Raw genomic sequence first — 25,003 nt, 5'->3', positions numbered from 1 at the left:
CTGAGCACTCAAACAGACAGCCTGAGGAAGCACTCCAAGCAGTAACTATCACAGTCTAGGTGATGCAGCTGTAAATTGTTACTTTGCTTGATTCAGCACACTGTGGACTACACTTTGTAATACTAGTATAGAATAGCCCTCATATTTGGATTCTAAGTTGTCTTTTTAAAGGAACCAGGATGACTCTGTGGAAAGGGCTGTTATTCATTTTGCATGTTATTTTACTGTTGCGCTCCAGTTTGTCTGTGCCAGGAGAATACAAAGGTAAGTAACTTCCACTCATTGTTTAAATGCACCAGCTCTTTGGTGCGTTTTGTTCGCTGATTACAGCATAGTGTTTGACCCCTTGACTTTGTTTAGTTTTACCATAATATTGAGTTTTTGAACATGGATAAATATCATTTGAATTTCATGTATGAATTGGAAGTGAGGAATTCTGTTACATTTACCACTAATTACAACATTTTTCATAGTGTTTGACCTCTTAGTGTGTTTTAAGTTTTACCCCAGAACTTATTATTGAGTGTGTGAACTTATGGATAAATATAATTTTAATAGTATGTATGAAGTGGAAGTGAGGAATTCTGTTAAATTTAGAACTAAACCTTTAAAATATATTTTAAGGCAAAGTAATATGAATGGAATGTTGTGTTATGCTCTTAAAAGTGTCAAACACAAGACATACAATTTTACTGTTCTGTTTATTTCAATGAAAGAACAAACATCTTGGAATATTGCATTTCATCTAGACAGACAGGTAAACCAGGGAAACCAGAAGCCAGTCTTATGCAGAACCAATCATTTACACCACAGCACTGTTGGTTTTTGAATGAATCTCACGTCTCACAAGTTCCTGTTACATATTACACAGTGGGGGAATCTTGAAATAAACCAATGCGCATGTCCAACAAACTGAATAAGATTGTTCATATTGCATTCAATAAATGTGACAATCATAAGTTTAAACAATAGCTGGGGCACACATCACATTTTGATAAGCAATTAGCCAGTCCTTAAACAAAGCTTTCCCTTTGGTTAGAGCTGGGTCTTTCATTTCTTCCTTTGGATTCCGTCTTCAGGTTATTACTGTGAATCTGTACATGTGGACTCAGTGGCAGCTCTTTACAATTACAGCAATAGCCTACAGGTTTACAGGGCAGTCTGGTTTTAATTTATACTTACCACAAGCAAACGCAGTACGCTGGCTGATCTTCAGAGATGCAGTGTTTAGTTGGTATTGGTTAAAAACACTATTGCTTGGTGAATTATTATCCTTTTAATATGCTTTACGCAGGATAATAACCAGGAGTTTTTTTTTTTTTCTTTAGACACGGTTTTGGAGTATTTTTAAAAATCCTGTTTTACTAGATCAGTTCCTAGTTTGTATTAAAACAAGATTGTCAGAGTCTGTGCTGTTTTATAATAGCATTTTGAATAAAGACTACTTGAGTAATGTTCAATTAAGCAATAGAACCCTGAACAGCGGGCATTACCGCCTGGTAGTCTGGAAGGTAAGTGCTACCCTATGCTGATCAACTACACAGGTAATGGCTAATTATCAGGGTTATTGCGACTAGTTGGTAAGCAGTGCGTGTTTTTAAATCTGTGATTTTCAGGTTTATTCAGTTTTGCACTTTATTTAAAGCTAGATTTCCACAGTCAGTTACAGTGTAGTAGTACCCTTACAATAAAGCTTGCTAGTTGGTGAATTAAATTCTTTTTGATCTTCGATCACAGCTTTACGTTTTAACCCTTTAAGGTACAAGGGACATATATAATGTTCTTATTTTTGCAACGAGGTGTACGAAACAGGTTTTAAAATTTCCTGACAGGTTGGATCTGGTCATCCAAATTGTCAGTTTTCTCATATTTTAAGAAGAAACCAGTTGAACAACCACGCAATTCCTTGTGTACCTCAAGGGGTTAAAAGCAATGGAGGATACCCTGGACACGACTGAGTGTAGCTAGACATGATATAAAATGCCGAAGAACAAACACGTTCCAATGTCAAAGGGTTCTGTAATGGAAGAGTTAGAATGTACCTTACCAGGGAATTGAGGAGAGGGTGCTTGGGTATAAGGCGGGGCTGAAGGTCGAGTCCTTCAAAACACAACAGCCCTCCTCAGAATGAGATCCGCCTCCAGAGGATATACACAAAACGTGTCTCGCTGTACTCAAGCACGAACTTTAGTACTGTGGCAAGCTGTTCAACAGCACAGATGGGTACACACAGCAGGGATGCTTCTAAGAATCTTCACTCTTTTATATGCTGGTCCTAAAAGAATCATTTCCTCTCAGCTACAACACTCTTACAGCAGAATTAGGCCAAACTACTGTATGTAAACTATGCTACTTCTGTCGAGTTAGTTGAAACAAAAAAATATTTTTACTAAGTGATTACCTACGTAATCACATTGATAGCAATAACATGGTCCTCTTATGTGCAGTTGAAATAGCAGAACTTAGAAAACATCCAGTCATAAATAGCACTGGTGCTTAAACAGAGCCCACCCCACGGCGCGGTACCAGTGAAGCTGCAGCTCGCACACTGCAGATGACAAGGTCATCACCTGAGAAAGTGGGGTTGCTGTCAGCTTTACGTCAGTGAGGCCCATCAGTTCATGTATTCCCTGCATCAGTGGACCTGTTTGGAAGCAAGTGTTGGTTTCAATGAATGGATTCATGTCAGAGCACTTCGAACAAGCCCCCTTCTAAAAGGAAACAGTATTGACAGTACAGCACTTCCAACAAACTGTACACAAAATGATTTGTTAAAATTGTTCTATTCCTTTCTTGAAAACGTGCGTTTGCACAGACACCTTTATTTCTAACTATACTCATGCAGTAATTAATTATTGTACAAATTAAACCTCTGTCCAGGTTCCAGAATAGACCAGCTAATGTTCAAACCTTTTATTACATGGTATTCCATGGCCTTTAATGTCAAGGCTTTCAGGTTCAATGTAAATATGTAAACTGCTTGGATTATTTTAGTGGGGAGCAGACTCAGGTTAGGAAATAGGTTGCAGATGCCAAAAACTTTAAACATTTGCTACCTCTAGTGTCTTCTTTTCTGCATTCCATTTTTGAAAATACTGTTTTGAACTGCACATTATTGTTTTTTTATGTACTGTATACCTCAATGCTGACCTCATGCTTTGATCACATGTTATCGCTCAAGAAAATATTTATTCATATAGATTTGAAATCAATATGACCTCATTTCTTTTCATCTGTAGCTCGATTGTACTAGCTACAGCCACTGAGCCGATCACATTGAGTGTTGCTTAAACTGCTGCTAAACTAAAAGCAAAGTAGTGTAAACCAATCAATATTCAACTTAATGTATTTGATGTTATTTTATTGATACATGGAGAATCACAAGCAAGCTTAAGAGTCATCGCATTTTTTATTTTAGGTTAATTTACATACAGTCCTTTGGAACAATGTGACTGCTGCCTAGTACAATGGCTGTACAAACAGCCCACACTAACAGGGGTCGTTAATCTGTTTAAACAGTTCAATTAATAATTTACCCTAGGAAGAGATTAACTAAGGTTTCCAGTGTTGGTTTGCTTGATGACAAGCTTTCAGCACCTAAGAGCATTAATGGACTTCTTTGTACAAACATTAACGGTGACCACATTCTCTCCTTTTTGCTGTTATGTTTTTTTTTATGTTACTGTTTTTTTCAACACACTGCTGCTGTTTGTAAAAGAGAGGCTGTAAAATGAACCGGTAGTCACCGAGTGTTTTTCATTGCAGTTTACAACCTGCTTTCAACACCTGGATACATAACAGAGATCGTGCAGCAGAGACTCACGGCTCCCTCCGTAAATGAAGTCTACATTCTTTCAACGTTTAAACTGCAGTCTGCCAAGTCTGGCACCACAATCTTCGGCCTCTACTCTCCAAAGGATAACACCAAGTATTTTGAGTTTTTTGTGCTTGGGAAACTCAACAGAGGTAAGGATATATGTCATAACCAGTTTTTCGGTCTGTACACAGTTTAATGAATGTACTGATTAAACCAGTAACCCATTCTCCAGCAGCACTGATGCTTGTCCTAGATTGCCCTGGTGCAGAGCGTTGCAGGGGGCGGGTTAATTGGTTTACTCTGGTGCACAATCTGTACTTAAAGACAAGACATGTTTGACACAGGAGTGCTTTAAAATTCTGTTTGTTGGTCGTGATCTGTGTGGAGAATTGCTGCGGTGAGGGAAAAAAATGAGAAATTATGATGCCTGGAATGATATACCTTAACAAGAAGAGGAACACATTAGTTAAGGTAACTGTGATATTACATATACATGCCAAGTTAGTTTCACTAAAACCTAGCTTTGCTGTAGGTAGTCCAGTCATTTTATACCCTCCCTCGTCCACTCTTATTAAATTGTCCTCATTAATTAAATAATATTAAGACAGAATGAACAGAATGGATCTGCTGAGATGCAACAAATAGTTTTCAGGTTTGTCCTATCACCAAATACACAAATTGAGTGTTTAGAGGTCTATAAATTAAATTGTTGTCACAGAGACGGCCGAAGTGGGCGGCGTCAGAACCAGGAAATGAATACACAAAACACAGGACGGATGTGTGAAATGATGAAGACGCTTGCTTGCGCCAGTTTATTGTAAATAAAAGGTTTAAACAAACAGAAGACAGGACACGGCACTTCACGCCAAAATAAATAGACACACAAAACGGACAGTACTAGACAAACACGGTGAGCAGATAGACAGACTAACAAGTATCGTGTTGGTCCCACCAGCACGCAATAGCAATTGATAATACGCTCTATTACTCCTCCTCTGTCCCCCGTTCTCTACTCACCGAACACCCAACCCCGAGTGAGTGAAAACATGCTGCTTTTATGCAGCTGTACCAAGACTCGATTGCTAATCAGTCATTCAATGAGAGTCTCGGTACAACTGCACGTGAATTAATAAAAGTGCAATTCCCCGTGCTCACATATTATTACTTTTTACTTGCACATGAAGTGCTGTGCAATCCTCGTGCCTAAATACAAATATATATTTTAAACACTCGTGTTACACAGACCCGTTTATATCCCGTGTACCAATGTCTATACACTAACATTTAACACACCACATGCAACACATAACAGATAATATACACAGGGGCGGGCACTTTGTCACAATTGTCCACATTAGAGATTTTGCCATCTGTGTTAACATAAGTTAAAATAACAGTTAATAAATGAAGTTTTGCAAACACAAATCTTTCACTTTTCTTATTTCCTATTGGTCATTTAATTTTGAGAGTTCTATTGGACCAGTGCATCTTTAGCGCAGGGTATGTAGCCTGGAAGATATATGTTTCATAGCCGCTGTTCTTGATCTTCGACAGCAATTCTACGATATTTGAAGAGCGATGGCAAGCTAAATGTGGTCACATTCAACAACGTCCAGCTGGCTGATGGAAAGCGACACACTGTGTTGTTTAGGCTGAGTGGGTTAGAGCAAGGATCCAGCACAGTGGAGCTGTACATCGACTGCAGCCTGATAGACACAGTGAGGGACTTACCAACAGCATTCACCGGACTGCCACAAGGACCCAACTCGCTGGAGCTGCGGACACTCCAGAAAAGACCACTGGTAAGGGAGGAGAAAGTGGATGGAACGGATGTAGACAACGCTCACTAAATGATCTGCAATGGGAATGCAGTGACCCTGCAATGGCAATGCAGTGGTTCTGATACCATTATGCTACTACTTTGTAATAGTACTATTTTAAATTGTTAACGGAGCATCATAACACCTTATGTGTCAGAAAATGAAATGTCTGGACAAGTAGTTATAGAGTTTACTGCACGGCATTGTTTTATTCCACAACTCACCAGCAGGGTCTAGTAATATCTGTGACACAAGTGTGGCACACAACTGAACTCTGTGTGATTAAATACAATCTGGAAAGGGTCAATTGGCAGAAATATCCCTGGGATACACATCGACACCCCTCTGAAACGTTTGAGGGCTGTAATGCTGTGTATTAAAGAAACACAATGAACTTGTTTGGTTTTCCCAGGACACTCTGGAGGAGCTGAAACTAGTAATCGGGGGTTCCCTTACAAGAGTAGCAGCGCTCCAAGAATGCCTACTGCAGCAAAGCGACTCTGCACAGAATATAGGTAAGGTTTTAATTACATTACCTGGATGAAATGTTACCTGAACCTGTGAATATTGTCACAGTGTGACCAAAAACTAGGCTGTATTTCAGATGTCATATGTTATAAAACTTCCATATGCAACATTGTAAAGAACACTGGTATAAAATCATAAGAACATATGATGGTTTACGAATGACAGCAGGCCATTCGACCTGACTAAACTCATCCAGTTCCTTGCAGCTGAGTGATCTCAAAACTTTGTCAAGTTAAAGGATCCAGCTGTTTCTGCCTCAACAACATGACTGTGTAACCCATTCCATACACTCACCACTCTGTGTGTGAAGAAGTGTCTCCTTCCCTCTGTCTGAAGTCTATTTCTGCTCAATTGTTTTGGGTTAACTATGTCAACTTTTAAAGACTTCAGTCATATAATATGTCCTGTATATATACAAGATGTATACTGGACATATTCCAGTAATCCTGTATGCATTATTTATACCCTTGCACAGTGTGAGAATTAAATATTTGTTGAAGGGATAAGGATCCACATAGATGGATAGACAGACAACAAGATTACAGCACACGCTTAATCTGAAAAGAAATATCACAAAGTGGTAGATTTAATGAAATTAATTGTGCTCTTTTACATTTTACAGTGCATAGGAACTCAGGAATTTCAGGTATGTATATAATTGTAAAAGAGGAAAAGAAAACAAGAAGTAGGACTCATGAGTTATGCCGTTACATTGATGAATGATAGCTTTTTTTATAGGGCTGAGATTCACGTTGAGAATAATGCATATGCATATGTTATTAACATACATTTTACCTACAGTACAGTGCATATGAACTACAATCTTACCTTTTGATTGCGTTACTAAAGTCATATTTTCAAGTTTTCGAAGAGTTTTCTCACGTCTTAAATCATATTTTTTTAAAAAAGAGAAATTTTACATAGTGAGAAACAAACAGCTTCAGAGTGTGTATGATAAACAATATTAAAAAGACAACCTCTAAAGCAAACTTGAATTTCCCCTCAAAACAATGATATTTCATCAAAGCAAAGTTACAAGACAATGGCATTTCACTCCTTGTTTCCATGGAACCTTTCACAGTGTGTTCAGCTTCAGTACTATTTTTCATAATACTAATAATACATTGTCTTCTATACACTGCCTCTCCACCACATGCCTCCTCTATACAGCTTCTTACAGTCTCCTGAACTCTGGCCTGCTGAAAATCTGACGCAGCCACCTTAAACCCATTACTCATGGCCACTCCATCAAAATGCATGTTAAATATGTGACCAGTATCTTATAGTCCTAAACTGACATATGCATGCAAGTGTTGATTACATTCAGAGGAAGATTTCTTAAAGAACAGGATACTTTTTCCAAATAGCGTTTTAAAAAGAGTAGGGCTCGGGTGAAGTGCAGGGCCGAATAACAAGTTGTTTCCCTCCAGGTGACACTGAGAGACAGCTGATTACCCAGATGAATCAGCTGACACAGGTTATTGGAGAGCTGAAAGAAGTAATGACGCAACAGGTACTGTCTATTTGGAATTTGAGCCTTAGTTGGCTTTTATGCAGATAAAAGGTTAAAGCAGTTAGAGGAGTAACACAAAGCTGAAACCCAATTTCTTCCCAGATCAACCTGCCTCTTCTCTAAATGTGATCTTGCACACACATGTTTATTTTTTGCTTCCTAATAGTTACTCCACTCATTGCATCACATGTTTTTTTTTTTTTTTTAGTCAGTAACTGCTAGGTTGAAATTGCAAATGTTCGGCATATTAACTGTCCAAAAATTACCATTGCTTACTGCGTGTGTCTTTATTCTGATATTGGAATTAAACTAGCCAACTGAAGCAGCACTGAAGCCAAAGTACTTTAGGCGTCAATGGACGACTGATGACAGAAGCCACAGAGTTGGCTTAGGTTGCACCTTTGTCCGTTGTTTTCTGGTTTGGCTCAGCACACTGTGCAAATGAATAAAACATACACCTGCTGTTAATAGTCTCTTGTGTTGGTTTATATAGGTGAAAGAAACAGCTTTCCTGAGGAACACCATATCCGAATGCCAGGCCTGTGGTAAGACATTGCATTAATATACCTGTTCAGCTAGAAAACTGAAACTTTCCTGTGACTGCGCCATGTACAGAAATGCAATGCGCTGATTGGCATGGAAAACAATAGATGGATCTGGGTGTGTTTGGAGTTTTGCCAGCAGTCTCTCCCTGAACCCATTACTCAGCCATTACCATTATTTACTAAATTGGTGCCACATGTAGGTCTGATAATATAGGTAATACGGGGCTCAATTCAAGATTTTAAAAACAAAAATCCATGAATAGCATTCCCCCTCTGTATGAAGTTGATGTTAAATGTGTATCATAGTTGAATGTTTTCTTAATTCAAGTTGCAAATCATATCATTTTAAATTAACCAATGTTGTTGTTGTTGTTGTTGTTGTTGTTGTTGTTGTCTTTTTCTTTTATTTGTTTGAAATGTAAATTTAATAATTTAGGTCAGATAAATCATTGAAGAAGGGGGATCACCACCCCCCCCCACCCAGCCCTGCTCACCCACAGCAAACAGTCTGGACCAGCATTCCAGTTGATGAAACTTGAGACCTATGCACTGTTTCTATGGAGGTTGAACTTTAAGCTAAGAAATTGAAACCTCCTGTTTCTGTGTTTTGTGCTCAAGGGTTGGGTGGAATTAATCCTGGAATCCCAGACTTTGACTCTAAACCCAAGTGCACTCCGGGCTCTTGTTTCCGTGACGACCTGTGTAGCGAGACAGAGGCTGGATTCGAGTGTGGTCCATGCCCTGACGGGTACACAGGCGACGGGGTTCATTGTGATGATATTGATGAGGTACTGGATTGCATTTAAAAGGGAAACCTCTTCTAACAATGAAAATGATTAGAGAAGGGACCATGCCTGTGTACTGATCGTTTAGCTGTCGCATTTACGTTTTGACTGTTCCTCTGCATCCTTTGTTACATTAAGTGTCTGTAATTACTGTGAATTTACATATTAGTTACTTAGTGAATACATGTACAGTACCAGTCTAAAGTTTGAGTACATCTGCTTGAAACCAGATTTTTCATCATTATTTATGCTTTTAACTGTATAAACTTGTCTATAAACACTTAATATTTCATTATATGATACGTGTACTTATATAAGCTGATAATCATAAGTGAATTGCATTAAAAAATTTAATTTTTAAATGAAAATGTAAATCTTGTCAATTTCAATGAAATGTTCACCCAAAGCAAGGGGATTTCAGTTTGAAGCCCAAGTCCAGGTAAAAGTCTGAAGTATAAAAGTGTCTTTGTTAGATGTTCTCTGATTTAACTAGCATGTTACCTAATTAACCTTTTGTCACCAATTATTGTTAACAGGTGAGGGTCCATGATTACTATAAATATAGGTAGCATAGGCACAAGTTTGTCATTCCTGAATGCAAGGGAGCAGAAAATGGCAAAATACGCTCAGTTAAGCAAGGAAAAAAGACTGTAATTACTTTAAGAAATGAAGGTCAATCTTTAAGACAAATCACTAGAACTGTGCAAGTGTCTGTAACTGCTGTGGCTAAGACCATCAAACGATTTGAAGAAACTGGCACTCATGAGGACCGAACAAGGTCAGGCAGGTCAAGAGTGACCTCAGAATCAGAGAACAAGTTAATTTGAGTCACAAGTCTGTGAAACCGGCGATTAACTGCCTCTGAAATACAAGCTCAGCTAAATGCTACTAAAAGTACAGATGTTTCGACATCAACTGTTCAGAGGAGATTGCGTGAAGCTGGCCTAGCTGCAAAGAAACCATTGTTAAGAGTGCAGAATAAGAGGAAGAGACTTGCCTGGGCCAAAAAACACAGAAACTGGACATTTGAAGAGTGGAAGTCAGTCTTATGGACCAATGAGTCAAAATTTGAAATATTTGGGTCCAACCGTTGAGTATTTGTGTGGTTCCCATGTCAAGCATGGAGAAGGCAGTGTCATGGTCTGGGGTTGCTTTGCTGGTGACAGAGTTGGTGATCTTTACCAAGTCCATAGCAAGCTCAACCAGCATGGCTATCATAGCATACTTCAGAGGCATGCCATTCCATCAGGATTACGGCTAGTTGGGCAGTCCTACATTCTTCAGCAAGATAATGACCCGAAACACACCTCAAAGTTGTGCAAGAAATATCTGGCGAAGAAGGAAAGTGAAGGACAACTCAATCTAATGACCTGGCCTGCGCAGTCTCCAGAACTTGTATGGGACGAACTGGACAGAAGAGTCAAAGCAAAGCTATCCACAAGTGCCCTACATCTCTGGGAATTGCTGCAGAAGAGCTGGGAAGACATGTCGGGTGATTTCCTGCTGAAACTTGTTAACCGAATGCCTTGTGTTTATGAGGCTGTTATTAAGGCAAATGGTGGCTATTTTGAGGAATCCAAGATTTAGAGACAATTTTCAATTTTCTTGAACATTGCTTTGATACTCCTTATGTTTTGTTTTGTATATTGTAACGTGTATTTTGATTTTCAAGTATTTACAGAAATGTATGCGACGTAAAATATTGTCAATTATGAAAAAAAACTAGTTTCCAGCAAGTGTACTCAAACTTTTGACTGGTACTGTATACTTACACATAGTTGCAATGTACTTAATGTGTAATATTTTTTGCATGATATAACCCTAACTCTAAACCTAACCCTAACTCTAACTGTAAACTTAACCCTAACCCTAACTCTAAACCAAACTCTAATACTCTTTCTGATACAATTATGTATTTACATATATTGTGCAAAAAGATGTACACATTAGATACATTGTAACTATGCATAATAACATTGTAATGATGTGTAAGCACACATGTATTTACTATGTAACTACTTTTCAAATACACAGTAATTAGAGACACAATGTCAAGCGTTACCAAAAATGTCAACTTTCACAAGTCACCTACATTCAGTTTCCAGGTTGGCTGACAGGAATCCTTTCCTGGTTCACAGCTCTGTCATCTTCTCTTGCAAACAGCACTGCAGGATTCCCGACGCTGCTGCAGACTCTAATTGTTTCCGATTTGTTTTTCGCTGGTCTGAACCAGTTAAATATCTTTGGGTTTCACATGGGACAAAATGTTCTTTCGTACAGAGCTTGGTTATTCTTTTTCAATAGCTCAGCATATCTAACTTCAATCTGAAATATAATTAACCCCTTTTGGATATAATTCACACTGACAGAAACACGTATTTTGCACCAATAACATATTAAGCACTTCCATATTTCGAAGTAACGCCAAAATGGAAGAATGAATTGGACTGGACCAACAGTTTCCAGCCTGTACAGGCAGGCTTACTGGGTATTGATGCATGGGAACTATTATCTGAAACATTGTTCATTGTTTTGCTGACCCTATACTGTTATTGCATTGTATTTTATGTTGTTTTGATAGCTGCAATAAAGTATTTTTTCTATCTTTTAATCCCAGTGTCTGTTTAACCCATGTTTCCCTGGGGTCCGTTGTATTAACACTGTGCCAGGATTTAGGTGTGATGCATGTCCTCTGGGGTATACTGGTCCCATTGTGAAGGGATTAGGGATCACCTATGCCAAGACTACTAAACAGGTAAGCATAAGCATCAAGAAGGGCTGAAACTTGCAAGCGCTGTACAGTGGGTTTCACAATTGATCTTCTTTGACTGAAAATCTGCCATGCTGATAATATAACAACATCCACAGTTAAAACACCACATGCGCCATTAATGACATAATTTTAATGGTATTCTTAATTAAAAAAGGAAAACTTACTTCCTGTATATATGGAGCTTTTCCTTATCCTTGCATGGTAGCAGAAAGTAGCAGTTCACGTCTATGAATAAGTTTTATCACAAGGCCAGCTAAGCTACTAGAAAAATAACAGTAGAACTGAAACATAAAATCACTTTCTGCCATAAAGAAGCATAGAAATGACAGATTATGATTCACCAGTCTGGTGATACTTGTGTTCTGATTTTATGTTGAGAAATTACAGTACCATCGACTCTGGCTAATGTGAATCCAGTAATGTGAGCTGACCTACAGTAACTGCAGCATTACAAACCATGCTCCCAAATCCTCATTTTATGATGAGATTTCAAACAGTTGTCTCTGTGTTTTATTGAAAGGCTTATTCTTTTTTTGTATTAAATATAATTTAAACTTAAAACAGAGACTAGAGAAGTTGTTTGTAGAATAATACAGATTACATGCTGTCCTTCAAACTAAAAACTGACCTCAACAGGGTCTACTCAGACTAGAGACACTGAACCTGTGTCCCCACCCCATACAAAAAAGAGCATGCAAGTGTAACTGGGGTTTGTTTTCTTACAGAACTTCTTTTTACAAATAACTGATGAATTGAACCAAGCTTTCAGCATCATGAGATTTTAAGACATGAGATTTTACATTTCTTTCTTATTATAAAATAGGTCTGTGTTGATATTGATGAATGTAACAATGGCAAAAATGGAGGTTGTGCACCAAACTCCATCTGTACAAATACTAAGGTAAGGAATGTTTACTTTTCTAAAACTTGTGATTATTTATATATAACATATTTAGGTTTGAAGAAAATGACTTACTATTATTGTCACTGCTGCTGTTGTTGTTATGATAAATAGTAAACTGTTGTATGAAATCTTTTGTTTTTAAATAAATGAATAAGTTATATCAAGCATTCCAGTGAGCACTTTTGACATGCTGAGCAGAACATACCTTTGTATTTTGATAAATTTTGCAACATTCAAAGACAGGGTGTTTTCTTTTGTTTTGTTTGCTCAGATCATTAGCCCACATTTCATCCTCATTTAAATGTAGGTGTACAAAGTAAAAGGTGTTTATTAGTTTTACTCCTGGTGTTTTCTTAGGGCTCATTCCGCTGTGGAGGTTGTAAGGCTGGGTACATCGGAGACCAAGCCAAGGGCTGCAAGCCAGAAAGAAGCTGTGGTAAAGGGCAGCTGAACACCTGCCACATCCATGCGCAGTGCGTCGTGCAGAGGGACGGGAACATCAGCTGCGTGGTGAGACTGGCTTTCAGAAGCTTACTCTTGATAGCAGTTTTTTAAACAATTATTTTTATAAATTTTCCAATTTTCTCCCAATTTGGAATGTCCAATTATTATGCAACCCCTGAACTGACTCGGGACAGACGAGAACTCGCACTCGCGTCATCCGGAATAAGTGCCATCAGCCGTCCCCTTTCTTTCACTCTGAAAGCCCACCGTGCAGCCATATCCAAAGCTGACAGCGTCGGAGGACCATGCAGTTCTGAATTGTGTACAGGCTGGCCTGCAGGTGCACGGCCAGTCACAGGGGTCACTGGTGAGCGGTGAGCCAAGGACTCCCCAGCTGACCTAACCCCTACCCAGCCCGATCAGCGCCGCCCCCTGGGAACTCCCGTCCACAGCTGGGATTCGAACCAGCGATCTCTAATCTATAGGGCGCACCCTGCACTCTGGGCGGAGTGCCTTTACTGGATGTGCAACTCGGGAGCTCCTTTATAACTTTTGTTGATTGCTGATTGTTTTTTATATTTTATTTGCATTTAATTTACGCATTTGTTCAGTAATTTGGACGTTCTCCCTTTCCTGTTTTGTTTCAGTGTGGCATTGGCTGGGCTGGCAATGGTTATCACTGTGGAAAGGATACAGATATTGACGGCTACCCTGATGAAGAGCTCAAGTGTAAAGATATATTCTGTAGAAAGGTAATGGTCTTAGTTAAAACCAGGTTTCTGTTATTGTTCCCTATTAATACTGTATCAGAGGGAAGTATACACCAAGGAGTCCCCTTTTGGATAGTAAACTAGTGGCCTATGGGCGAGTCATGAATTCAAATCCTTGTTTAACTGGGTTGCCGATCTTGGCAGGTGGCCCCCAGGGAGCGCTGCAATGGTCATTGCATTCCCATAGGGTTAGGAGGGAAAATGGACGGGGCCCACAGTGACCCCTGCTGGTCAGGCTCCAGGGCAGACAGACTGGGTCAGGGGGAAATGGGGTCTGGATTCATGCTGCTTAGAGTTGCTGGGAGAGGGGGAGATTGGTTAGACAGCTGGAAAGCTGGCTGCCTGTTGATTTGCTCTTGTGTAGGTATGTGGGTTACAGTGGGGGCTGTGAAGGTCACATTGGGAATAAAACAATTCAAAAACAAAATAATGTGGCAGTCTGCTAACAGGTACTGTTCTATTGCTAAAGGATAACTGCATGTACGTTCCAAACTCCGGACAAGAAGATGCAGACCAGGATGGATACGGGAATGCTTGTGATGACGATGCAGATGGCGACGGCATTCCCAACGAGCAGGTATACATAATGGAAACTGGAAAGTAAACTGCTAAAACAGAACCCAAGTGGTCATTTCGATTGAAAAATATTTACAGCATACATGGATATTATTTGTGGCCAGTATTCCAATATGCTTCAAACCTCAAAATAATAATACACTCATTTACAGTGACAAGCCAAAACAATGTGTTTAGTTTTCTCCTATAATTTCATGGATTAACTTTCTAGTTTTGTTTTCCATTACAGATGACTCAAAACTGTGTTGGCAAATTGCTTGAATATCTTAAGTACACGTATTCGTCTGCAGTTTCTAAATGAATAGAATGTTGCCTGTTAGAACATTGAGAAATCTGTCAAATTAGGTATGCTTCCATCTCCCCTAATGCGTTTTTAAGTCTACTGAATTAAGGAGATGGATGTAGTACCCTTAGCTCATTTTACAGAAATGCCAAGATTCTAAGCAAGCATAAACTGTACTGCTGGAATGAAAACAGAGTTTGATGGGCTGAGGTGCTCCGTGAAGGCAGATCATATTAAATATTGTATTTTCTTGTCAGGATAACTGCGTTCTGAACCCCAACATTGACCAGAAGAACAGCGATTTGGATAGCTTTGGGGACGCCTGTGATAACTGCCGCACTGCAGTGAACCCTGACCAGAGGGACACTGACAATGACGGCAAGGGAGACGCCTGCGATGATGACATGGATGGGGACGGTGAGGAATTTGCCACTGCACATTTTCTGGGACACTTTCACATTTGAATTTCTGTTGCATTGACATTCCAACAAGCAGCAAACAAACACTTCTGAATTATGCAGCTTTTCCAAGCCAAGCATCTGAAGGTGCTGTACAATAATCTGCATTACGATTTTCCAACAAGAAAGAGGATAGAAGTAACTAAATATTTAAAATAATGGAATCCAATATCAGTGGTGCTTGTCAAACATTATTATGCTTATTTATGCTTATTTCCAAAAACACTGGGGGTGCCTGTAAGATATTACTATTATGCAATATATATATATATATATATATATATATATATATATATATATATATATATATATATATATATATATATATATTATATTAATAGATGGGCTCTTCAGTGAGTTACAGGAAAATAATTACGAAAGGTTGAGTAATTTATAAACTGTCACAGAAACCTGAGATGGATTTGTTTTCCAGTAACTCGCTTAAGAGGCCCATCTATTATTTTGTATAATACATGGAAACCCTTGTGATGCTAATAATAAAGAAGACGCGGTTCAGCAGTACAGTTGTTTTTTTTAAACGTAGTGTTTCAGTGCTGTACAGACATTCTATGTCGTTTTCTGTTTCTCCAGTTTCTCTGAGATACGCATGTATCAGCTTTACATCTTTTTCTTTTAACGTATTCTCATTTCTGTACTGTGGGTTTTGCAAAGTGACTGAAAACGAGACATTTTATGTTTGTACTGAAGGTCATGATCTCGAGGAGTCAAATGGGTCAAAGTTAAAGTATATTTTCCTCTAGAGGAATTGTCACTTTTTGATGTCATTAGTGTGATATATGTATAGCCTTCATCCATGTATTATATATATATATATATATATATATATATATATATATATATATATATATATATATACAGTGCCTTGCAAAAGTATTCAGACCCGTGACCAATTCTCTCATATTACTGAATTAAGAATGGTACATTGAAATTTCATTCTGTTCGATATTTTATTTTAAAACCCTTAAACTCAAAATCAATTATTGTAAGGTGACATTGGTTTTATGTTGGGAAATATTTTTAAGAAAAATAAAAAACTGAAATATCTTGCTTGCATAAGTATTCAACCCCCACACATTAATGTTTGGTAGAGCCACCTTTCGCTGCAATAACAGGTTTAAATCTTTTGGGGTAAGTATGTACCAGCTTTGCACACAGTGTCGGAGTGATTTTGGCCCATTCTTCTTGGCAGATTTGCTCCAGGTTGTTCAGGTTGGTTGGATGACGCTTGTGGACCGCAATTTTCAAATAGTGCCACAGATACTCAATGGGATTGAGATCAGGACTTTGACTGGGCCACTGTAGGACATTCACCTTTTTGTTCTTGAGCCACTGCAATGTTGCTTTGGCCTTGTGCTTGGGATCATTGTCCTGCTGAAAGGTGAATTTCCTCCCAAGCTTCAGTTTTTTAGCGGACTGAAGCAGATTCTCTTGCTCTTGATTCTTCCTTCAATTGTAACAAGATGCTCAGTCCCTGCTGATGAGAAGCATCCCCACAGCATGATGCTGCCACCACCATACTTCACTGTAGGGATGGTGTGTCTTGAGGCATGGGCAGTGTTAGGTTTGCGCCACACATAGCTCTTTGAGTTTTGGCCAAAAAGCTCTATCTTGTTCTCATCTGACCACAAAACCTTTTCCCACATCGCAGCTGGGTCACTCTCATGCTTTCTGGCAAACTCCAGACGTGCTTTCAGATAGTACTTTTTGAGTAACAGCTTCTTTCTTGCCACCCTCCCATACAGGCCAGTGTTATGCAGAGCTCTTGATATGGTTGACTGGTGCACCATTACTCCACTCCCAGCCACTGAACTCTGTAGCTCCTTCAAAATGATTGTTGGCCTCTCTGTGGCTTCTCTCACAAGTCTCCTTCTTGTTTGAGCACTGAATTTTGAGGGACAGCCTTTTCTTGGCAGTGCCTGGGTGGTGTGATGCAGCTTCCACTTCCTGATTATTGATCCAACTGTGCTCACTGGGATATCCAAACACTTGGATATTATTTTGTACCCTTTCCCTAATCTATGAATTTGTTTACTTTATCTTTAACTTCTGTAGAATGCTCTTTGGTCTTCATTTTCCTTCAGATTCACAGCCTTACCAATGATCCTTCAACAGTGGGGTTTTTATCCAGAAAATGTGACAGCAACTTTAATGGTTCACAGGTGGAGGCCAATGGTAAGGTAATTGTGTCCTTGTTTGGGCAATTTCTTTCATCAGTGCAAACTGTGAGCTTCCACTGCACAGGGGTTGAATACTTATGCAAGTAAGATATTTCAGTTTTTTATTTTTCTTAAAAATATTTCCCAACATAAAACCAATGTCACCTTACAATAACTGATTTATTTATTATTATTCAACCATTTGTAATTCGGTAATATGAGAGAATTGGTCAGGGGTCTGAATACTTTTGCAAGCCACTATATATATATATATATATATATATATATATATATATATATATATATATATATATATATATATATATATATATATATAAGTTTTATGAAAATAGGCTTGCTTGTAAAATTGAGGACCTATTCTTTCTTATCTGGAAGCTTCAACAAGGAACACTGAATTATTTCATATTAATTCTATTGTAGAAAAATGTATTAAATAATCACTCATTTCATATTCAATATTCAAAGGACTGCAGTACAATTTCACACAGTAACAATACTAAATCATGTATTTTAATTAAGAGGCACCGCTACTGGTAAAAAACCTTTTGTTTATGGTAATATATATATATATATATATATATATATATATATATATATATATATATATATATATATATATATATATATATATAAAAGTTTGGCCTAGTAAAAGCATACAGGGGATTAAGTACAGGTTTTGACAACCGGGCCACTGTACTAGACAGAAAGCAGGCATCCGATTCCCTCCTGAGAAAAAGGATTAAAAACCACCTTATTTGGTTTACTTTTATACATTTATACAGCACATTTTTAAACTGCCAAATTATTATTGGCCTTACTTATATCCTCCATTAACCTAAAAGGAAGTGAATCATTCTGGCCTTTCCTTTGAAGCACTGACAGTGACACTGATTCAGAATCCCACAACAGGCAGGCTGTGTGTGTGCACAGGCCAAGAGCTCAGATTAAACTGAGTGTGTATCATGATGGATTTCAATATACAGAACAGAACATTGGGAGCAGTGTTCACAACATCCACTGGGCTAGCTACTGTTGGGAGGGAATTTCTTGAACCTTACTAGAGCTTTAAGTTATTAAAATTGGTTTGATTTGAATATCCCAAGAGAGTTTAAAATGCTGCTTTACAGTTAAAACATCTTTAATGAGTTTCTTGTTAAATAAGGTTAATGTAAAATCCAATTTTATCTTTGTATGTGTGTGTGTGTGTGTGTGTGTGTGTGTGTGTGTGTGTGTGGCAATTCTTATTTAAGGCTTAGGGGTGGTGCCTCACTTTACACTTTTAGGAGTCAAACTAATGAGGCAGTGCCATCTTGTGGTACAAATGAATAATTACATGCTTTAACAGCTACAATAAAAAACAACTTCATTTTATGAAAGCACTTAAAGTTTTTTTTTTTTTTTTTTAATTTGGTAATCACCAATTGTTTTTATCATATTCTCCCCAACTTGGAATAGCCAATTATTTTTAGTTTACCGCTACCACCCCTGCGCTGACTCAGGAGCAGCGAAGACGAACACACGCTGTCCTTCGAAGCGTGTGTCGTCAGCCGAACGCTTCTTTTAAACACTGCAGCCCCACCATGCAGCCACCTCAGAGCTACAGTGCCAGAGGACAACGCAGCTGTGGCCAGCTTACAGGCAAACCTGCAGGCACCGGCCAGACCACAGGGGTTGTTGGTGTGCGGTGAGCTGAGGACACCCTGGCCGACCTAAACCACGGATATGCCTTTCTAGTCGTTTCCTTGTGATTGTTACATCATTGTGTTTCCATGCAGGCATCAAGAATTTCTTGGACAACTGCCAGCGTGTCCCCAACCTTGACCAGAAGGACAGAGACAATGATGGAGTGGGGGACGCCTGTGACAGCTGTATTGACGTCAGCAACCCAAACCAGGTCTAGTCTGGGAAAAGATTTAGGAACCGCTAGCATTATACTGTCAGTAAAGAAACATTGCCTGTGGAATGGTATCTAATGACATTGTGAAGGACCCCATCGTGTGTTAATGGTTCAGAACATTGACATGGTATCTAATGACATTGTGAAGGACCCTTGGTTCAGAACATTGACATGATATCTAATGACATTGTGAAGGACCCTCGGTTCAGAACATTGACATGATATCTAATGACATTGTGAAGGACCCTCGGTTCAGAACATTGACATGGTATCTAATGACATTGTGAAGGTCCTTTGCGTGTTAACGGTTCAGAACAATGACATGGATCAGCCGTTTCTAGACTGTTTCTGCTTCACTCATACCCTTACATGTGAGATGTGCTCAACAGCAGTTCTAAATTCTGAAAATTGTGTTTCCTGTTTGTCTGCAGTCAGATATCGATAACGATCTTGTGGGAGACTCCTGTGATACAAACCAAGACAGGTAGAGTATTTTCTAAAGCTTATTGTAAAATCCACTAACGAGAGTATTCGTGCAACCAGAAATGTTAAAATAAACCAAAAAAGGGCAGGCCAGTACATATACGATGCTTAACGAGACATTACATGCACTGATATATATATATATATATATATATATATATATATATATATATATATATATATATAGTATAATTTAGGGTTCTTTATCTATAAGGTTTATTTACTCAGTTTAAATTAAAGATTTTACATTTTGAATTCCTACTATTAAAAAAACAACACAATTACAGTGACTTTAATAAAGAACAATCTTTTCACCTGCAATGCAATAGTTACGTTTTCATTTATTATATATTAAGATTTTGTTGACTGATATTTTTTTGTTGTTTTCTGCACTTCAAGTCCTTCCTTAATCATATATAACTATCTAACAATGAAATGACAGTGGAGGCTTAGCAGTCATTAACTGGTTCTACACGCTCTCTGCACCCGCACACAGCGATGGAGATGGGCACCAGGACAGCAAGGACAATTGCCCCAACGTGATTAACAGCTCCCAGTTGGACACAGACAAGGACGGGATAGGAGATGAGTGTGATGATGATGATGACAACGATGGCATTCCTGATCTCCTTTCACCGGGACCAGACAACTGTAGACTGGTGCCCAACCAAGACCAGACTGATGATAATGGTACGGGTTCATTTTAAATGGGGGAAGAACCAAGAAGGCTTTGTTTCTGTTCCAGCATCTCTCATAAACATTTTCACAAAGTGTGCAGGGAGGGGGAGTCACACAGTCAGGGGAGGGCAGGTTCGCTCCCCAGCAGTGCAAAGCTGCGGGTCTTTGCTGGGGACTCCACATCTAGGGTTTCCATTAGCTCTGCCTCTTCTTTGGGTTAGAGAGGTGCATGACACAGATTCTTGGCCAGGTGTCTTGTGAGCTCAAGCCGCTGGCCTTTATCTCTCAAAAACCAGGAGCTCACTGACACCTGCTCTTGAGCTGATGAGTGTAAAGAAGCAATTGGCTTGGTTATGTGATCAGAGGATGCCTACTGACCTTCCCCTTTCCTGCATGGAATTGAGGACACCAGACCTTTTAAATTGCGGAGAAAACTAAGGGTAAAATAATTGGAGACTGTTCATTTAAAACTAGAGTGCCCCCTGCTGTCCTCTTTGGTGTATGTGTTGCATTGGCCTTCATGGATCTGGATCCACCTTTGCCTTTCAGGGGATGGAGTAGGTGACATCTGTGAAAGTGATTTTGACCAGGACACAGTGATTGACAGGATCGATATCTGTCCCGAGAATGCTGAGGTCACCCTGACAGATTTCAGAGCCTACCAGACTGTCGTCCTCGACCCCGAGGGAGACGCTCAGATTGATCCCAACTGGGTGGTTCTCAATCAGGTGAGGCGCTGCAGAAATGTTCTTGGTGTTTCCAAAGAAGCCACTCGAGGTGTTGAGCTTTTAACTGCTGCCTTCTCCTTCACTGACTGCTCCCATGACTGCTCTTGCAGCACCTGCTCAGCAGCAGCTAGCGAGTACTGATGTTATAGCCGTAAGACAGCAGTACAGAGTATAGATTACTTGAATAGACAAAATGCAGATCGGAGAAGCATGTTTGTGGAAAGCCTGGCTCAACTAGTCCAAAGTAAACAATTATAGAAAAGGTACATTTTGTAATGGGGGTTTAAACATACCAAGAAAGCCTGTTCAGACCAGTATCCTTTACTGCTGCAGCAATGCTGTGCCTGAGAAAGACACTGGGCATGTGCAATGTATGAGAACCTGCTCAGGATTCTGGGTAATGGACAAGGTGAACCAATCAGAAATGAAAGTGTCCAGACACTGCTGACTCCAATGAGAAGCAAGGGGCCAGCAGAGTTCCCAAGTCATTTCATTTCTTTGGAATTGGGAATTGCAATTGGTGCTCCACAGCAACAGATAATGCAGGTGGATTCAGATACAAAGAAAAGACCAAAATGATTTAATATAGAAAGAGAATGACTGTAAACATCCTAAAAAAGGTAGGGAAGAGGTGATTTGCAGTGTGATTTGCAGTAGTTCAGTAAACAAGTATACAGAAAGTGTTATTGTAAAGAAAGCTTTTATGAGCTATACACCACAAACTTTTTTCTGGTATTAAAAACAATACCATTGAATACCATATCATTGAATGCAATACAAAATATATTTAAGAATAGTTTGTCTAAACTGTTTTTTTCATAAATAGTCTTATAAATTAAAGGTAAATAATAAAATTGATCACCAGAGGTGAAGTCCTGCTTTCTACACAAGTGGTCAAGGTGTGTGTGTATATCTAATTGCATTTGAAATGGTCTAATTCTGTTTCTCAGGGAATGGAGATTGTGCAGACCATGAATAGTGATCCTGGACTGGCAATTGGTAAGCATCATTGCAAACGTTTCAATTATTTTGCTTCATTTTTTTTTTTTTCACAGTTGAGCCATGCTAAACAAGTCAACTGTTTAAAACCAATAAATTCTACAAAGTGGTTTAATTTTATTGTTTAATTATTTTACTTATTATACTGAAAAATAACTGCATTTTACAAAAGCAATGTGCTCTAAGTGTATTGAACCAAACAGTGTTTAAACAAAAGTCGTCCAGGTGGAAAAAAAACTAAAGATCTGCCAAAAATATTACTATTTCTGTATTTATTTTACATTTTAAATAATGGTAATTACCTTTGATCTATTCATGGCATGTTGTTTTTATTCCGATGAGGAGACTCCCTAAGCCTGTTTCACACAGCAGTATGCATATACACCTCATTTAATACAATTATATATTCTGTCCATCTGTTTAAATGAGGGAACACAATCACATGTAAAAATGTGAAAAGTGTAGATTTCACAAGCTTTAAATCTGCATATTGTTTAACGAAATGTTAAGGTCTGAAGAACATGTAAACACAGCTAATCGTTCTGAAATGTATATATTTAAAGTAAGCATACATCAATAAGCATACATCAATAGCCTATTCAACACTTTCCTGCTTCACATTGTACTGTAAGCTATACCGGTATCAGTGTGTATATTGGAAAAAAATAACTTGTACATAAACTGGCACAGGCATTAAAAGACTTGAAATACAAACATATCATTTTGACCATTCTGATGATGTACCACTTTTTGACAGTGCCACCTTTTGGTGTGCATATCACATTCTGATGATGTGCCACTTTCTGGGCCTACACCGTCACTGGAAGCACACAGGTTTTCAATGTAAATGTGTTTGTTTTGTTGCAGTAAAACTATCCCCATTAAGGCTCTTGTTCTTTCCAGGTTACACTGCCTTCAATGGAGTGGACTTTGAGGGCACTTTCCACGTGAACACTGTGACTGATGATGACTACGCTGGCTTCATCTTCGGCTACCAGGACAGCTCCAGCTTCTACGTGGTCATGTGGAAGCAGACAGAACAAACCTATTGGCAAGCCACGCCGTTTAGAGCCGTGGCTGAACCCGGCATTCAGCTCAAGGTATGGCAGAGGAGATTGGATTGTTAAATATGTGAATTCAGTGCTTGTGATAGGTGTGGGACAATGACACAAGCTGGAGAGTCTGACACTTCTATCATTAAAGGGTCTGGGATGGTGTTGTATGGGCAGTGTAGGATGCTGGAGTGTCTGTTGACTCTTCTATCACTAAAGGGTATGGAATGCATAGCAGGTGTTGTACGTGCAGTCTGGGACCTGAAAGAGGTTTTTTTTTTTCTCCAGGCTGTCAAGTCAAAGACTGGCCCTGGGGAGCACCTGCGTAACTCTCTGTGGCACACAGGCGACTCCACAGACCAGGTGAGGCTGCTGTGGAAGGACCCCCGCAACGTGGGCTGGAAGGACAAGGTCTCCTACCGCTGGTTCCTGCAGCACAGACCCCAGGTGGGGTACATCAGGTACAAAGAGACACACTTTATTCTAGTGGGGCAACATGTTTCTACAGTAACCCTGAAATAACTAAGTGTTAATAAAACTTATAGGAAAGCATTTTGACTTACAGCAGGTCATGTATTTTACAGGAACATATTTTTTTGCAAGCTTCAAGAATAAAAGGAATTATTTCTTCCAATAAAGTATTCTGTTACCATTAGCGTTCTATTATAAGAATGTATCTCCTACACAAATATCTGTAGCAGTCATACACCTACTGTATATACCAGAGTGCTTTAGCTATCCTAAATGCTCTTTTTGAAAGGTGTATTTTATTCAGTATTGATACAGTGCCTGCAGGTAGAGAGCTGCGTAGACAATGCTGGGTACATGGTTAAGAACCCCTCAGTGAACAGGTCCCGTCTCATTCATTTACTCCCACAGGGTACAATTTTATGAAGGCTCTGAACTAGTGGCTGATTCTGGAGTGACTATCGACACCACCATGCGCGGGGGAAGGCTTGGCGTGTTTTGCTTCTCCCAGGAGAACATAATTTGGTCCAACCTGAACTATCGCTGCAATGGTAAGTCATTGATGCTGAAAAGTGAGGCTGCTAATTTGTCATGTTCATCAGATCAAGCGATAGGCAGATACACGTTCAAAAGGAAGTTTAAAGGCAAGCTTGGATAAATTTAGGTTTAAAATTAACTTTTTTTTGTCTCCAAAGCCGGGACAGTCCATTTTGTGTTGAATTCTGATAAGAGGTTATACAACAAAAAATAATCCAATTCTCTATAATGAGACATTAGAAATGTGGGGGTCATTTTTGACCATGATCTTTCATTAGCTCATATAACGAAAATAAAAAATATTGGCAAACATAGAGCTATTGTTTATGTGTCTGATGCTGAAAGACTAATACAGGACTGTGTTGACTCTAGGATTGATTATTATAGAATCATTGGCTCTGGTCTTACAGCTAGATTTATAACTAAAACATAAAGAAGTGAACACTTTGTGCCAGTGCTCACATCAAGATTTTTTTTTTTTTTTATCCTTTTTAGATACAATCCCTGAGGACTTTCAGGAGTTCAGAGCCCAGCACTTCGGAAGTGATGGGGTTTAAATAAAAGCTCCAAAGCCATACAAATTGAAGAGTTAAACAGAAGCAGTGCAACTATTTCTTTGAGAACCACCCCACCCCCTGCTAAAAAATAAGTAAAACTCCAATCGCTTCCAGTTATGAAACTCAGTATTCTAGGTTTGTATTGCTTTTTAAAAAAAAACTTGATAATAAAAATAAAATGGACATGATG

General features: G+C 38.9%; 1 protein-coding gene across 1 annotated transcript; it reads left to right on the top strand.

The window, feature by feature from the left end:
• LOC121305034 (thrombospondin-4-like) lies at positions 1-25,003 on the top strand. The gene is made up of 23 exons (XM_041236533.1): positions 1-264; positions 3,766-3,966; positions 5,372-5,619; positions 6,050-6,152; positions 6,788-6,811; positions 7,596-7,678; positions 8,172-8,223; positions 8,842-9,011; positions 11,626-11,763; positions 12,605-12,682; positions 13,043-13,195; positions 13,777-13,881; positions 14,369-14,476; positions 15,016-15,175; positions 19,190-19,308; positions 19,743-19,795; positions 20,291-20,484; positions 21,022-21,200; positions 22,151-22,199; positions 23,103-23,299; positions 23,540-23,712; positions 24,131-24,270; positions 24,752-25,003. The coding sequence occupies exons 1-23, from the start codon at positions 180-182 to the stop codon at positions 24,811-24,813; spliced, it is 2,874 nt and encodes a 957-aa protein (XP_041092467.1). The 5' UTR covers positions 1-179; the 3' UTR covers positions 24,814-25,003.

The sequence above is a fragment of the Polyodon spathula genome, chromosome 2, assembly GCF_017654505.1.
Source record: "Polyodon spathula isolate WHYD16114869_AA chromosome 2, ASM1765450v1, whole genome shotgun sequence".
Taxonomy (NCBI): domain Eukaryota; kingdom Metazoa; phylum Chordata; class Actinopteri; order Acipenseriformes; family Polyodontidae; genus Polyodon; species Polyodon spathula.
This window is presented reverse-complemented; position numbering and strand designations above follow the sequence as displayed.